At 38.1% G+C, this 16,895-nt stretch overlaps 2 protein-coding genes across 2 annotated transcripts; one reads left to right on the plus strand and one right to left on the minus strand.

The window, feature by feature from the left end:
• Window positions 1–3,754: 3,754 nt before the first annotated feature.
• On the plus strand, window positions 3,755–5,512 carry LOC142518163 (upstream activation factor subunit UAF30-like). Its single transcript, XM_075620869.1, has 2 exons — window positions 3,755–4,129; window positions 5,249–5,512. The coding sequence occupies exons 1-2, from the start codon at window positions 3,854–3,856 to the stop codon at window positions 5,369–5,371; spliced, it is 399 nt and encodes a 132-aa protein (XP_075476984.1). The 5' UTR covers window positions 3,755–3,853; the 3' UTR covers window positions 5,372–5,512.
• Window positions 5,513–5,858: 346 nt separating this feature from the next.
• Window positions 5,859–9,702, minus strand: LOC142518784 (uncharacterized). The gene is given in 8 exon segments (XM_075621599.1): window positions 5,859–6,188; window positions 6,354–6,399; window positions 6,401–6,514; window positions 7,343–7,465; window positions 7,616–7,730; window positions 8,184–8,236; window positions 8,325–8,497; window positions 9,490–9,702. Coding segments are annotated over 8 exon segments (939 nt in total). The 5' UTR covers window positions 9,619–9,702; the 3' UTR covers window positions 5,859–6,002.
• Between the last annotated feature and the right edge of the window lie 7,193 nt (window positions 9,703–16,895).

A 16,895-nucleotide genomic window follows, 5' to 3' on the forward strand; every position in this document is an offset into this window, starting at 1 on the left:
CATAGGAATTGTAAACATTTGATCTTGAAATGTCTCATCCCAAACATATCATAGTTTTAATTTTAATTTATGAACTAATAAAACAATGTTGGTTATTCTATATCCGGGTTGACAAATAGAGGAAAAGTGGTATATCAATTTTTTTCGAGAAAGGAAATGGTATTCCAATTTATTTATCTCTAAATCAAGAAAAGGACTTCATAGTATTTTTTTTTTACATATAGCTCCAAAAGATCAACTTCAATATTAGCTTATATGAATGTCAATTTCTTAAATCAATTTATAAACTTTTATTTCTTAAATCAATTTATAAACTTTTATTTCGGATACTCCCAAATATATAAACTTCGGACAAGTCGTACTTCATGTCAGTTGGGCTAAATCAGATGTTATATAGGCAAATGGATGATTGCAAAACCAAACTGATTGCACGAAAACAGCAATTAGTTGAACATGAGCAAGTTAAGTTGAGCAGATCCAGTTGACCAGTTTCAGTTGAGCAGAGGAGCAAAACTGAACCAGTTGACCAGGAGCAAAACTAAATGACCAGTTTAGGCTTGCGAAAATGTCCAGCAAGAGAATTGACTGTTTCAATATCAGAAACAGTACAAAAACTTTCTAAACGGTCATATTCTTATATCTAACGTATATATCATTATTGGAGCCTATAAATACATCTTGAAGATCAAATACAAGCTTTTGAAGGGGATTCAAAGCTGAGTAATCTACATGAAAAAATGAGCAAGAATGAGAACAAGTCCAAAAAGTGAGGATAAATTTGAGAGATAAATGCATTGTAAATGATTAAATCCTTACACACAATCATCCACACGTATACATGATAGTTGAGTTTCAAATTTTAGTTGAGTGAGTCTTCACATAAAGACATTAAAGATTGTATTGTAGCCTTGACATAAAAGACATTAAATATTATGCGGATTGTGAGGTTGCGGCCTAGAATCGATGGTATGCTAGGAGTTTCAATTAGGCAATAGATAATTCATTAGTTGAAATAGGTTTGTACAAGAAATTGTATAAATCAAAGCCTTTTAGTAGATCCTTCCCAAGGGGAAGAAATGGTGACATAGAAGTTGTTAATTTCTGAACATCCATAAATAAATTTGTGTCTGTTTATGTACTGCATTTACTTATCATTTCTATTGTTTTAAAGATGTATTGTTGAAGCATTTTATGTGTTCTTCAAATATCAAAATATTGCTTACCAAGTGTTTGATAAAATGATTCAACTAAAATGTTGAGAGATGCTATATCCAACCATCTCATCTTCAATAATGGCATATCCACTTACGTAGAATAGGCCCTCACTGTATTCATGTATGAAGGAAAAATTAAGATATAATGTCACAAAAGCATAAATATTTTTATTACAAATTCAAATAAGATATTTTTATAACAACGAGTAATTTCGAATAAATTAAATAAATTAATATCTTTGTACAAACTGTGTATATTTTCTAATTTAGTTGTTAAGATAATTTATAATAATAAAATACATTAACTTCTACAATAAATGTTTTTAATACTTAACTTGTGTAACTATAATTTGTAGAGATATAGAAATTAATTGAAAGCCAAACATTGTCATTTTTTAATATAAAAAGGAGATATTAAATATTTTTAAGATTTCATTCGTATTAAGTACACTAATAGCAACTCATTTGTCATATTAATTATAATTGTGTATATCAAATTAATATAATTATATTTAAATACTAATACTGAGAATATTTTCAAAATAAAAAATTAGTGTTTATTATTAGTTGTCTTATTATTATTATTGTTATACCATAATTATTATTAAAAATATAATATTTAACAACATTACTGTTTATTTATTGTTAAATACTATTATAATTTTAAAAATTTTTCTAAATATTTATAATTAGTGTTATTATTAGCATCATATACTAATAGCAACATCAACGTCCTTATTTTAATTACTATTATCTTTTATATGTATTTAATACAAAAAATTAATTAATGTTTTAATAATACAATCAATATTACAATTATTGCAATTACAATAAGTACACTGATTATTATTATTACATGATGTAATTTTTTCGGAAAATTGGCCTTCAGTCCCCAGCCGTCGATTTTTTTTGTGTTCAGTCCCTGGGTACTTTTTTAGTACCATATTTTCATATGAAGTGTACCACATTTCCACATGAAATATACCACATTTTGTACGACATAGTACCACAATTTTGTAGGTAGGGAGTGAACCCAAAGAAATGTTTTGATTGAGGATTTTTCACCAACTTCCCCTAATTTTTTCAAATGAATAATAATATTAATAGTAATAATAAATTAATAAGTAATTACAAAGAAATTAAGAAAAAAAAAACAATAATCACTAACCGTATACATTAATAAAAATAATACTGGGAATTCTCGTTAATGAGGATTATGAAAAAACATTTATTAATAGTATGTGTACTCATATAAATTTATTACTATTATCATTAGAAAATATTTTTATTATAAGAATAATAATAAAAATGTTTGGTCTTCTTTTAAAATTAATCTTTTAAAATATTTTTAACTAATCACTTAATTTGCTAACTTATATAAATAAGTTTTATTTTAGTCATATATATTTTTGTCACAAATGAGATAGTAGGTTCAATAATAAAATAATTTAAAAAAATAAAAAAGGTGGAATCCAAGAAAAAAAAATTATTGGATCACATGTTTTATGTGTTATTGTTTAATCTAAATATAAACATGATTCAATCTAAATACTCCATTGAAAAAATATAATTATTTTTTATATTATATTTAAAAAAACCACATCGACAATACTAAAAAAATACATACATTCATTATAAGAGTAATAAAATAAATTACAAACAATAATTTTAATATGTAATAACAAATAATACCTTTATAAAAAAATATTAATTAGTAAAATTATTATTTCAAAAGTGTTCCTATGAAATTGGTGATAAATGAAAGAATAACATTACAACCTGAAATTAATGAAAAATGTTATCAGAATATTACAAAATGAAATTATTTTAATATTCATAAAAATATAATATATATTTTGCACGTAAATTACTAAAACGACCAAATATTGCTTGTTGTTAGCTCAAAAATCAAACATTTGAAGGCAAAAATTTGTATAAGACAGTTTCACGGGTCGTATTTTGTGAGACAAATCTCTTATCTGGGTCATACATGAAAAAATATCACTTTTTATGCTAAGAGTATTATTTTTTGTTGTGAATATCGGTAGGGTTGATTCGTCTCACAGATAAAGATTGGTAAGACCATCTTGCAAGAGACTTATTCATATCTGAACTGATGTTAAAAAAAATGATAAATCGTAACTCTCAATTATATAGCAAAAAAATGTTGTGTCATTTGCGCGTGAATAAAAAAGTGATCAAAATCTGAATCTGTGATAGACAGCTACAAATTCACAATATTTGGGTTTTTTTTACCGATTATTTTTTAAATAAAATATATTTTTAAAAATAAATAAAAATCCGGAAAACACTTGTACTACTTTTGTATAAGTTTTGAAAGTGCAATATTTTTAATTATTTTTTATTTTTATATTATTTTAAAAAAAATCCACAAGTGAAGTGTTATTATATTTTTACTATTTTTTGTTGGAAAATGATTTAAATATGTTTAATTAATTAATGATTTTAAATACTAAAAGATAAATAATACTTTATTTATTAAATAAATAATGTTTTTTTTAATAAACAAAAATTATGTCTGATATAGCAGTGATGTAGAGTCTTCCACTTTGAATGAACCCTAAATTCGCCGGTCAACACTCTCTGCATCACGCACAGATCAAATTGAAGAAATTCCAATGGCGCCTACTTCTGGGCTTTTCCGGGGCTGCAGGGCCTTGTATTCCGCCGCCAAGTCCGCCGCAGCCCCTTCCCCGAAACCCAACTTCTCCGCCTCCAGCAATAAACCCGCCGCAGCTGCCGCCGGTACTAAGGACAAGAAGAGTTCGCCTACGGGGTTGTTGAAAGCAAAGCCAGTGTCCCCCACACTGCGTAACTTTGTGGGTGCCTCAGAAATTTCTCGTGTTGAAGCTCTTAAGAAAGTTTGGGGTTATATCAAGCTGCATAATCTACAGGTATCACTATGGGTTCTTATACATCTAATTTCACTTGCCTTTCTTCTTTTGGGTACTTTACCGTTGACGCTTAAAAGCACCTTAGAGGTCACTGTCATTCATATTTCCTTGCATTTTGAACATTGTGGCATGTAAGTTCCACATTAAGCGTAAGATGATGTGATAATTGTAATAAGTCTAAAGTCTAAAATATCATCACCCATTACTCTTTGCTTGAATAAGGCATAAAATATTTTTCATGCTACTGTAGTAACGTGACACCTAAATGTATTGATGTTATTCAAAGCATGTGCTATTATAAAAACTACTTTAGGTTGAAGCCTTGTTCTTTTGATGACATGTTTTCTTTTATGGTAAAAGATCAAACTTTGCATGTATCATCTGCTTGAAACTCTAGGGCACCATTTGGTGCGTTATATGTAGGACTCCAAGTCTTTGTTACATCCTATGTTTGACTCAAATTTTACAATAATTGGAGTTAAAAATAGTTATGTTATCTATAACTTTCAATTTATTATTTCAATATTATAGATCTTTCACAATAGCCAAACTGTGCATGGTTATAATTGGACCTCAATGTATATCGAAATCATAAATTGCTTTGAATTTTTCTTTCTTTTTGAGCAGTGTAGCCTATAGTTACTCTCCTCCTTTATGTGATGAATCTAATTACGTATCGATTTAGTTTTTGTCTGGGCAACTTATTATGAAGCAGATAAAGCATCTATATCTTTTTCAGTCAAGCAGTTGTTTTCTCTTGATAAGCACAGAAATTCCAAACTGTGACAAATGTGTTGGATGAGAATGTACATGAATCAGAATATATGGATTACTTTATCTTCAATTCATTGTTTGTGTTGTGTTCAGTGTGGAACACGCATCCTCTGCATTAATGAGGCTAACGTTGACCTTGCAGAAGTATGTATTACTTGTGTTTTTCAAAAAAAAATACCAAACCAAAACAATAGTCATCGTAATGGCCTTGTGAACAAAATACACTCCCTTGTATAGTTCTTTATGCTTTTGAATTTCATAACCACTTGTTATGAAATATCATGTGATGAATTTCTGATTTTTGCTTTCCAGAATGTTTAGTGACACTGCTGTGTTTGTGTACAGAATCCAAGTAACAAGAAAGAAATCTTTTGCGATGGGAAGCTCAAGGCTCTGTTTAACGGAAAAGAAAAGGTCGGGTTTTTAGAGATAACAAAACTGCTTTCTCCTCATTTCGTGAATAACTAATCGCTGATTAATCGTAGTGGCAATCTTTTCTTGTTGAAACCTTGTAAAATCTCAAGCTTAATCTTTGTGATACTTTGTTAGCTGGAGATCATGTACAAAACAAGCAGATTAATCTTACCTGTGTTTGTTGTTGGCTTTCAAGTATTTCAAGTACATGTAAGCGTTCTAGTGCTTGTAATATGCTCTTTTGATTTTAGTATGTTGTTAACAGGTTACGCTCTTGTGCATTTCCATGTTAGCAGGCTGATTAGATGTGTTTAAATTTTAAATATGGGCATTATTTGCACTACCAAGCAAACACAAACTGAGAAAACCATGTTTGGATCGATTGACCTAATTCATACTTTTTACGGTAATCAAACCAAAGGAATTCGGTTAGTTTGGTATGGTCGAGTAGTTCAAATGACCAAATTTTTACTTGCTATTAACTGTGATCGTGGCTTCAGTGTGCTGCAAATGTTTAAGGTTTTGATGGAAAAGAATGTCATTAATAAACATGAGAGCATGATAAATCTGATTCTGTATGTTGGAGAAATTTGATCAGTTTATATTCGTTCGATGAAGAAAAATGAAAGATAACACATGGAAACTAATTCTAATTGCCAAGTGCATCTGCAAAATAATTGTGTAGCTAGTCAAGTAGGTGGTGTATCCATTGCTCAACAACAGCCGGAGAGCCATACCACGGTCTTTTCTCGTCGTCGGAACCTACAGACGAATGGTACACTCCGTCCAGACTGATGTTGAGTGCACCATCCAAATGTGCAGACATTTCTGGCACGACTCCATCTCCCCATACATCTGCCAGCCCACAAACCTAATACATTCTCCAAGTGATATCACATACCGAACAGGATAAGAATGCCACAAAAAAATGACGCAGAATGGGAAAATGTGATTGTCTAAAACCAAGAAAACAACTTTTCTTCAGGAATAATATTGGAACTAGAAAACAGGAGTTTAAATGTTGCCAACCATTTACCTGTTTATATCCTTGACCAATAAATCGAGCTTGCAAGGAGGCAGATGCTGGAAGCGAAGTATTTACTACAACCGTTTTCCCCAACTTGTTGGTCAAGTGCAATCAAATCTACAGAATCATTGTTATCACTTAGTCCAAGAAAACGGACCCCTTGAATGTACCTGCCATTCACACAAATCGGTTCAGACCATTTTATCAGGGGGACAAAACTTTTTACAGATTCCTGCTTTTATATTCAGTTCTTTTTGGCACATATCCGATATCACCATCCAAACAACCAAGAGGATGATACCTTCAGTGCCGACTCCCAGTTATAGTATCATGTATTAACAATCATTATCAGTCGTGAAAGCTTAACTTAGTAACTTTTCTCTGCAAAATATTTGCATGGAGTGCCCTCTATAAATTATGTTATAGGAACAATAACCAGATTGTTACTTCCCTCAGCAATTTTTTCTCCGATGATTTAGCAATTTCTGAAGCCACCACAGGAATGTAGTTTTGAAAGTGCCCAGAATATAGCCCAAAGAAATAAAAGTGCGAGTCTCATCCGATTTTCTGTATGCACGTATGTATATATTTATCAATCAAATTCCAATCGTTTAAGGAATCTCTCATGCCCAGAATGCTATGTTCACACATTATGGAGTCGTTATTAATACAAAAACCTTTAAAGGTGGGTGATGAATCCTCCTTTAATCACAAATAACCAAGCTTAGAAGATGCATTCCTCATTATTGCTGTAACTTTATCTTACCTTCTTTAGTCACTGTATATAACAACTTTAGCAAGTGTATAATATATCACTTATGAAGGTTTACCTCTACTATAAAATATTATGATTCTGTCAATGAGTAAAAACTCTGAAATATTATATTCGGTCTGCTTCAGAAGTCTGGATAAACATCATTGCAGCATCCAGTGATTGCTACTCAAATATAGTCTAGATATAATCCTAAAAGGATAAATATTGAACAAGCTTCAAATACCTGCCAGCAATGCACACATATCTTAGTTCTGGAGAGTAAACTGCTTTTGCACAATTCTTTTCAACATAATTTAAGAGACCCCTGGTTTGATCGATTACCCCCGATACACCTTTTGGCGGTGCCCTAACATGAATTTAATTGAGCAGTTATATTCATGAAGGGAAAAACTACATAGAATTCCATTTTAGATACAAAAACAGAGCACTTCCTAGCAAAGGGTAACAAGGCATAGAGAACTGATGTATAATTTCAATAAAATGAAATATAACATACAGGTGTGGGGTTCCTAATGTCAACAATAAAGAAACATCTGATGCCCCAAATTCTTGCAAGTAAACACGAGCCAGCCATCCTCCTGCTGAGTGCCCAATCAACGATATCCTTGAATCTACAATGGAATGCCTTCATTACGTAATGTATTTAAAATTAGCTTGTTTTTTGGTTAGAAATCGAATTACGAGGTTTAAGCTCAAAAATTAGGACAGGTTTCAACAGATTCCAATAATAATTTTTTCCTTGGGGCATATCACACTACAAACAAATTTAAATTGCAAAACATGAGGTTATAAAGATAAAAATAAGGATAGATGCAATCAAATAAATATTAGAGAATAAACGTTAGGATTCCATTTTCTTTCTTTAATCCATCTGAACAATACATATAGGATGTTAAATATTTTACACATGAACTGCCCTTGGCAAACTAGTAGGCATTCCATTTTAACAAAGGTAAAGTACATGCAGGTTGTGAAAGGCACAAAAGTGGAGGCGCAGAGCTAACCGCGACAGCTACAAATTTGATGTAACGTTCTAATGAAAATTGGCAAGCGATTACAAATACCTGGAACCAATTTTTTTGCTTCATATACTGCTTCTTCAACCCTTTTAAGATACCTGCAATGAAATGCCAAATAAGAAAATAAATGAAATATGCATTCGAATACTTAGATTTGAAAAATAGAAGGTTACAAAAGAAAAGTACCAATTAAGAACTGGTCTAGGTTGAAGACTGCCTTTCCAATAGTTCGAGTCCACCAAACCAGCAGCGTTTCGCAGCCAATCGATTCTTGAAACCTTTGCAATCACACTGGATACCCCATAGTCTTTCAAGATAAGGTCTAATTTCTGATAGTCATTTGTGTTGTTTCCTAAGCCCTGACAGAGACAATCTCAAACAACCACAAACACTGAGCCCCGGCTTATGGCAAAGATTTCAGGAAAAGAGAGAGAGAGGTGGCAAAAAAAATTAATTTTAGAATCCCATATCTGAAAAAGCGTTCGTAAAGAACTATTTGAATGACACTCTCATGATATTTTCACAATGCTAAAGAAACTCAGTGGATAAATGAATGAAACTTTCTTATTTGCTACAAAAAATTACTCATGTGTAAATAATTAAAAAAAAAAAACTCAAAGGAGATGCAACTAAAGTCTGCCGTAAGACATAAGATCTCGATTCGACATAAGATGCGAGTAACTCGATTCGACCAAATTTCGGACAATGCTGAATAGGGATGGCAATTTTCCCCGCGGTTTCGGGGCTCCGTGGGGAAAACCCGAAATGGGACGGGTTCGGGAATATGTTAATGGGTTTGGTTTCGGGTTCGGAGATTTTTAAAAATCCCAGAAATATATTGGGACGGGTTTGGTAATCCTATCCTCATACCAAACCCTCCCAAACCCGCCCCGATAACATATATATATATATACATATACAGTTGTATATTTTATATAATACTTATATATATATATATATAAATATAATAATATATTCGGGTATTTCAAACGGGTTCGGAGACGGGGACGGGGATTTTATCCCCGCGGGTTCGGGGACGGGGATTCCCCGATTAGGTAGATCCGGGGATGGGAGCAGGGATATGATTAGGGGACGGGGATAGGAATGGCAAACCCGCACCCACTCCGTGCCATTGCCATCCCTAATGCTGAAGAGCTCAAGGGTAATTAGAGTAAAATAATAAAAATGTCGCAAATTCTTTGTCATTTGACCACAACCACATTCAGTAATGTTAGAAAGAACGTGGGCATGCCAAAAATTTGAGAATGAATCTTCTAAAAATAAAATACAAACGGAAATAGTGAAAGCGGGTAAATAAGCGACAGAGAGAGAGGAAGAGAGTTGTAATAACTGGAAGGATAACAGCAGGGCGGCGGCTGGGTGTCGAAGTGCCGGATGAAGGGAGAGTGCAACTGCAGGGGCGGCGGAGACGTATTGACGGTGGCGGAGGAAGCGGTGGCGTAGCCAAAGCCACGGCCATTTTTTCCCACCGTACGACACAACAGCTAAAGCGTGAGGTAAAGTTTGTGACACGTCAGTGGCTGTTGGTGTATGTTGAAGATATTTTTCATAATTAATAATATTAATTTTAAACATTAAAGTGTTGGTTTAAATCACTCTCAAGACATTTGTTAATATTCAATCTTAATATAAGCTATTCTCTAGGTGCAAATATAGGAATGGGGATAATAGAAAAGGTATGTTTCTTAAATGTGCGTTCATGAAACTCATTAAGAAGTGTACTGTATATTTCGAATCAGCCAGCCTAAAATAGAGATGAAGATAGCTTGAGTTTGAGACTAGCATTTGTAGGTAAACGTGGTGTGTTGTTATTGAGCCTCCAAACTTAAATTCTTACTCTCTAAGTAAAATGAGTTCAATGGTGAGTATGATCGAATCCACAAAGAACAGGAGATGATTTCTTTCAAGGAAAAATAAACAACTTTATTTAATTTATTAACTTTTTTAATAACTGTGGTGGTTAGCAATAAAACTACTAGATGAATGGTTTAATCAGTTAATTAAATTTGTTTAATTAATTGATGTTAATATGTGATATTAAATGCATGAAGGATGATCGAGAGTCTCAACCAATGTGATAGGTGTATATTATGATATTTTACTATTTAATTCATTTTGTTAATATTTGATATTATTAAAGTGAGCCTGATTTATGACTCGTTTCATCTCACGAGATGTATCCCTTATGACTATTGAAATGTAATTATTAGAATAGTGGGAGATCTAAACTGAAAGATGGTGGGTCCGATTCACAAAGTGAAGACATATAAAATATTGGAAGCTCTTATAATAAATAGCATTTGCATCCCTGCATTCACCTAAGTTATGAGTCTGGATCTATGTCTGTCTCACATGCAGCGTGCCATTGGTAATGATTCTACTACGGTGCCACAAATTCACAAGCTCTAATAGTATTGATGATCCATCATCCTTATTAATTTTTATGTAATATTATGATATATATGTTACAAGTACTAATATGCATTTATGTATATTATTAAATAATATAATTGCATGAGACCCAATTAGGGATGTAATCGAATCGAGTCGAGCCGAGCCGAGCCAACTCTTGAATGTTTGAGCTTGGTTCGTTTATAATCGAGCCGAGCTCGAGCTTTATTTAACGAATATATGCATGGCTCACGAGCTTATTCAAACTTTTATCGAGCCTAAACAAGCTTAATAAATATGAATTATACATTTAAATTTTCATTAAATTAATTAAAATAAAATTATATATTTAAAGAAAAATATATTATTCTTATTAAAATTGGTAAATTTATTATAATAAATAAATTTAATAGATTTTTCTATATATTTAATAAATAATATGCAAAATCAATAAATCAAATATCAAAACTATTATTTTTTCATCTAAAAGATTACTCATGAACTTACCAACGAACATGTTCACGAGCTAACGAGCCGAATACTGTAAAGCTTGAGTTTGGTTTGTTTATCTTAATGAGCCTCATTAAACGAGCTTGATACTCACGGGAAATTTAGGGTCCGATTCCTGCAAGCGTCACTAGTACAGACGCAGGGTTTTGAAAGTGCCCTGGGCCTGAAATCACGAAGAAGACCGTTAGAAGGGGGCCAGGAGGGTGTCTTGGCGTAGCCCCTCCGACGCTCAAGTCAGTGACTGAGGATATATGGGGGGAGCAGCTAAGGGTGTTGCTGAAAACAATATATTGAATCCATAATTATACGCTCAAACCTGGTATTTATAGGAGAATACATGGGTTTGTTATGGGCCATTCACCTGTGGGCCTTAGAGATTGGCCAGGAGTTTGGGCCGGATCTTGATGGGTTCATCCCTTGGGTATCACCAGTCTCCCCCTCCCGAGTCGAACTGAATCGTAGGTTCAAAGTTCGATTAGTTGTGTTGTCCTTGGTTTATCGACGATGAGGACGTACCGTACTAGAAAAATCTACTTCGTTTGCCGTTAACGAACGATGTTCACCACTGCGAAAATTACGGGGATCGTGGGGGTGTGGGGGCAACGCCCCCATAAAATTTTCTCCTTCATTTCTCACTTCTCCCACAAAAATTTCCGCCGAAATTCATTAACCAGCTCCTCCCTGCCCACGCTTTACCATCGCACGCCTTGTCTAAGCCAGCGCGCGCCCTACCGCGCGCTCTCGCCTCTCGTCCATTGCTCGCCCTGCCGCGCGCGCCCCTTGCCACGAGCTCGCCCCTCGTCGAGCGCCACGCTCGCCCCGCACCTGCTCGCCTGGCGCCCCCAGCCGTCGCGCGCTCGCCTCTCACCCATCGCTCGCCCTGCCACGCGCGCTCCCTGCCTCAAGCTCGCACCTGCTGCGCGCACGCTCGCCCCTGCCGCGCGCACGCCCTCGCCCCTACACGCTCCACGCTCGCCGCTAGCCCCTGCCAGCGCCGAGCGCCAAGCTCGCCCTAGCCCGAGCATCCAGCTCGCCCTCGCCCGAACGCACAACCCCAGCCGAGCGCCCCTGCACGAGCGCCACGCTCGCCCTTGCACCTGCTCGCCCGACGCCCCCAGCCGAGCCCCGCCGCGCGCGCACCTGGCAGCCCACGCTCGCCCGCGCGCCTCACACTCGCCCACGCTCGGTTCGTTCTGTTGGTCCTATTCCGCGAGTATTTTGCATTTGAATTTACTGCTTCTCACGAGTTTATCTTTGATGTTATTAAATCCACCAGGGCTAATAAAATATCCAACTCTCCTTCTCTTCTACTAGGCGATGTTCTAACAGGAAAATAAAGATTCAACGTCTCCGACCCTCTAACTCCTCCACCCTCTAACTCCTCTGCTAGGTGATACATTAGCAGGAAAATAAAGATTCAACACCTCCCCCCTCTAACTCCTCTGCTAGGTGAGACCTTAGCAGGAAAATAAAGATTCAACACCTCCACCCTCTAACTCCTCTGCTAGGTGACACCTTAGCAGGAAAATAAAGATTCAACACCTTCACCCTCTAACTCCTCTGCTAGGTGATCCCTTAGCAGGAAAATTAAAATTCAATACATCCACCCTCTAACTCATCTTCTTCCAAACTCTGCTCCTCTACTAGGCGATGCCTTAGTAGGAAAATAAAATTCCTCAACACCTTCACCCTCTAACTCCTCTGCTAGATGATACCTTAGCAGAAAAATAAAAATTCAACATCCCCACTCTCTAACTCTTCTACTAGGCGATGCCTTAGCAGGAAAATAAAACTCTCACCTCATCATCTCGTAACTCCTCTGCTAAGCCGGGTCCTTAGCAGAAAAAATCAAACTATCACCTCATCATCTCATAACTCCTCTGCTAAGCCGGGCCTTTAGCAGGAAAATAAAAATTCTTCACATTCACCCTCTAACTCCTCTGTTAGACGACGTCATAGCAGGAAAGTAACATTTTTCTCTTCCCCAACTCTGCTCCTCTGCTAGGCGATGCCTTAGCAGGAAAAAAAATTTCTCCTCCCCAACTCTGCTCCTCTGCTAGGCGGTGCCTTAGCAGGAAAATAAAATTATTCTCCTCTCCAACTCTGCTCCTCTGCTAGGCGGTGCCTTAGCAGGAAAATAAATTTTTCTCCTTCAAAACTCTGCTCCTCTGCTAGGCGGTGCCTAGCAGGAAAATAAAATTTCTCCTCCCCAACTCTGCTCATCTGCTAGGCGGTGCCTTAGCAGGAAAATAAAATTATTCTCCTCTCCAACTCTGCTCCTCTGCTAGGCGATACCTTAGCAGGAAAATAAATTTTTCTCCTTCACAGCTCTGTTCCTCTGCTAGGCGGTACCTTAGCAGGAAAATAAAATTTCTCTTCTCCAACTCTACTCCTCTGCTAGGCGGTGCCTTAGCAGGAAAATAAAATTTTGTCCTCCCCAACTCTGCTTCTCTGTTAGGCGATGCCTAAGCAGAAAAATAAAATTTTTCTCCTTCACAACTCTGCTCCTCTGCTAGGCGATACCTTAGCAGGAAAATAACATTTTTCTCCTCCCCGCCTCTGCTCCTCTGCTAGGCGATGCCTTAGCAGGAAAATAAAATTATTCTCCTCTCCAACTCTGCTCCTCTGCTAGGCGGTGCCTTAGCAGGAAAATAACATTTTTCTCTTCCCCGTCTCTGCTCCTCTGCTAGGCGATGCCTTAGCAGAAAAATAAAATTATTCTCCTCTCCAACTCTGCTCCTCTGCTAAGCGCTACCTTAGCAGAGAAATAAAATTTTGTCCTCCCTAACTCTGCTCCTCCGCTAGGCGATGCCTTAGCAGGAAAATAAATTTTTTCTCCTCATAATACAGCAACATCCACGAACATAATATAAGAACTTGGCTTTATTGAATAACAACCAATTATACATGACAAATTCAGAAACGAAATACAACAAAATTCAAGTCAAGATTAATATTCTCTAAGGTGGTAAGAGTTCCCGAGCCTCTTTAGAGTCTTGCTCGGCGCATTCTCCAACGTTCTTCTCTGCTCCTCTTGTACCTCCATAGGACAAAGTTACCCACTTCTTCCACTTCTTTCTTTCCTAATCATGTTAAGCTCCATACTCGCTTTTTTCTCCTTCTCCCTCAATACCCCTTCATAACACTGACGCACGACTTTTTGGTCCCCGCACAAGACTCCAACTCCTTTTTCCACAGGAAACTTAAGCTTCTGATGATAAGTGGAAGCTACGGCTCTGAAATCCTTCAGGGCTGGCCGTCCTAGAATTCCATTATACGCTGAAAGGGTATCCACCACGGTGAACGCTATCATTTTTGTTACCCGCCGAGGATCAGTCCTCAAGGATAAGGGAAGAACAATCTGACCCAAATGCGGGATGGCGTGTCCTGCAAACCCATACAGCGGGGTGGAGACCGGCTCAAACTCAAATCCTTCCACCTTCATTTGATCCAACGTGCTGTTGAAGATGACGTTCACGGAACTTCCATTATCAATAAATATCCTTGCCACATCATAATTGGCAATGGTGGCCGTCACCACCAAGGCATCGTTATGTGGAGTCACAACGCCTCGGAGGTCTTCCAGCCCAAAGCTGATAACGGGGTCTCGTGGTAAGTCTGCACCCCTAGATATCTCAAAGTTCTCCAACCTTCTCCCATGTGCCTTCCGAGCTCGCCCAGAGTCTCCATCAGTAGCACTCCCCGAGATCATATGAATCATTCCTCTCATAGGGTGGTTATCCTCATTGATTCCCCTCCTTGGCTCGACTGGGCTCCTGAGGGACATCTTGACCTCTACATTCCCATCTCTGCTCCCCTGACCTTCTGATTCATCCATGGAGGGCCTTGACCACGTCTAGGGGACGGGCGAGACCTCGGTCGACTCCCGGATGCGGATCTTTCTCGTCTGTCCCGCGAAGACAATCTAGCACTTGCACTCAACCCTTCGTGACTTCTCCCACCTCCCCGCGGGCTCCCTCACCTCCATCACCTCGTCACGACTCCTATCCAGAGGAACATGTGATGAGAATTGTTCTCTACTTCGAGTTCTGTCCTCCTCTCTTTCCCCCACACCCCTCTTCCTTTCTCCTTTCTCCGCTCCCTCAACTCTACTTCCTCTGGGCCAGTTCTCCATCCTTCTGTACCATTGGGCATCTTTCAAGTTTACATATTTATCAGCTCGAGCCAACAGATCATCATAGCTCGACGAAGGCTTCTTGACCAGCGACTTGAAAAACTCCCCTCCCCTCAGTCCTTGTGTGAAGGCACTTATCATGATGTCAAGGGTAGCCGCTGATATTTCCAACGCTGCACTGTTGAAACGCTGGACAAATTCTCGCAAAGTTTCATTCTCTTGCTGTTTCATCACGAACAGACTCAAATAATTTTTCTGCTGTCTCTTGCTGCTAGCAAATCGGTGCAAGAAGGCAGCTGAGAAGTCCTCAAAAGAACGTATAGAGTTCGGCTGCAAGGTGTTAAACCACTACTGGGCTGACCTCACCAACGTGCTCAGAAACACCCTGCACTTGACCCCATCTGAATATTGATGTAACAGGGCAACATTCTCAAACCTCCCCAAGTGTTCCTTGGGGTCAGTATGTTCATCGTACTCTCCCACATTCGACAGTCGAAAATTTGGAGGAAGCCTGTGAGGCCCGGGGCCGAAGAGAGCGGGGGGTGATCCCCGTTGCCATCAGTTGCACGGACAATGAGCGGCTTCTGGCAGGCTTCTAGGTGGAGGGAACATGAATGAACCGATCCCACACCGGAATGAGAGGGATTCCGAGACTGTTCAATGTAATGGACTGTACAGTTGAAGAGGTCTTAAAAGATTTGATTTGTACTACTCATATCACGAAGGTGCATCTTCTTTTCGGTAGCTCATCACATAAGAACTCCAAAGTTAAGCGTGCTTGACTTGGGGCAATTTTGGGATGGGTGATCTCCTGGGAAGTTTCCCAGGGTGCGTGTGAGTGAGGACATAAGTACGCTGGAAAGACTCGTCTTGATACAGCGAGGACAGTCGTCGAATCTGGGACGTTACAAGTGGTATCAGAGCCGACCTTTCTTAGTACGGTGTGGTTTGGGGACGAACCAAGCGGAAGCTGGTGGGCATGTGAGGCCCGGGACCGAAGAGAGCGGGGGGTGATCGCCGGTGCCATCAGTTGCACGGACAATGAGCGGCTCCTGGCAGGCTTCTAGGTGAAGGGAACATGAATGAACCGATCCCACACCGGAATGAGAGGGATTCCGAGACTGTTCAATGTAATGGACTGTACAGTTGAAGAGGGCTTAAAAGATTTGATTTGTACTACTCATATCACAAACGTGTATCTTCTTTTCGGTAGCTCATCACATAAGAACTCCAAAGTTAAGCGTGCTTGACTTGGGGCAATTTTGGGATGGGTGACCTCCTGGGAAGTTTCCCAGGGTGCGTGTGAGTGAGGACATAAGCACGCTGGAAAGACTTGTCTTGATACAGTGAGGACAGTCGTCGAATCTGGGACGTTACAAAGCCATTCTTCTAAAATGGCTAGTGAAAAAAGACTTCCTCTCCTGGGTGTCGGCGCTCTGCTTCCCAACTGCTGCCTCAACATCTGTATTTCCTTCCACATTTCTCTCATCTCACTAATCTCCCCACTTTGGTGGGGCTGTGTCTCTTCAACCCTACTATGGTGGCCCTCAGTATTTTCTTCACGCTCCTGACGGGCGGCCTGTTCCTCTACAAACATAGACTCTTGATTCTTCTTCACGGCCTCATCCACTGTCCGAGTGATAAATTGACCCAACTGCTCTAGGGTCAAGTTCCCCACATTTTCATTAGGACGGGGTTGC

This window comes from Primulina tabacum, chromosome 11 (genome assembly GCF_025594145.1).
Source record: "Primulina tabacum isolate GXHZ01 chromosome 11, ASM2559414v2, whole genome shotgun sequence".
In the NCBI taxonomy this organism is placed as follows: Eukaryota; Viridiplantae; Streptophyta; class Magnoliopsida; order Lamiales; family Gesneriaceae; genus Primulina; species Primulina tabacum.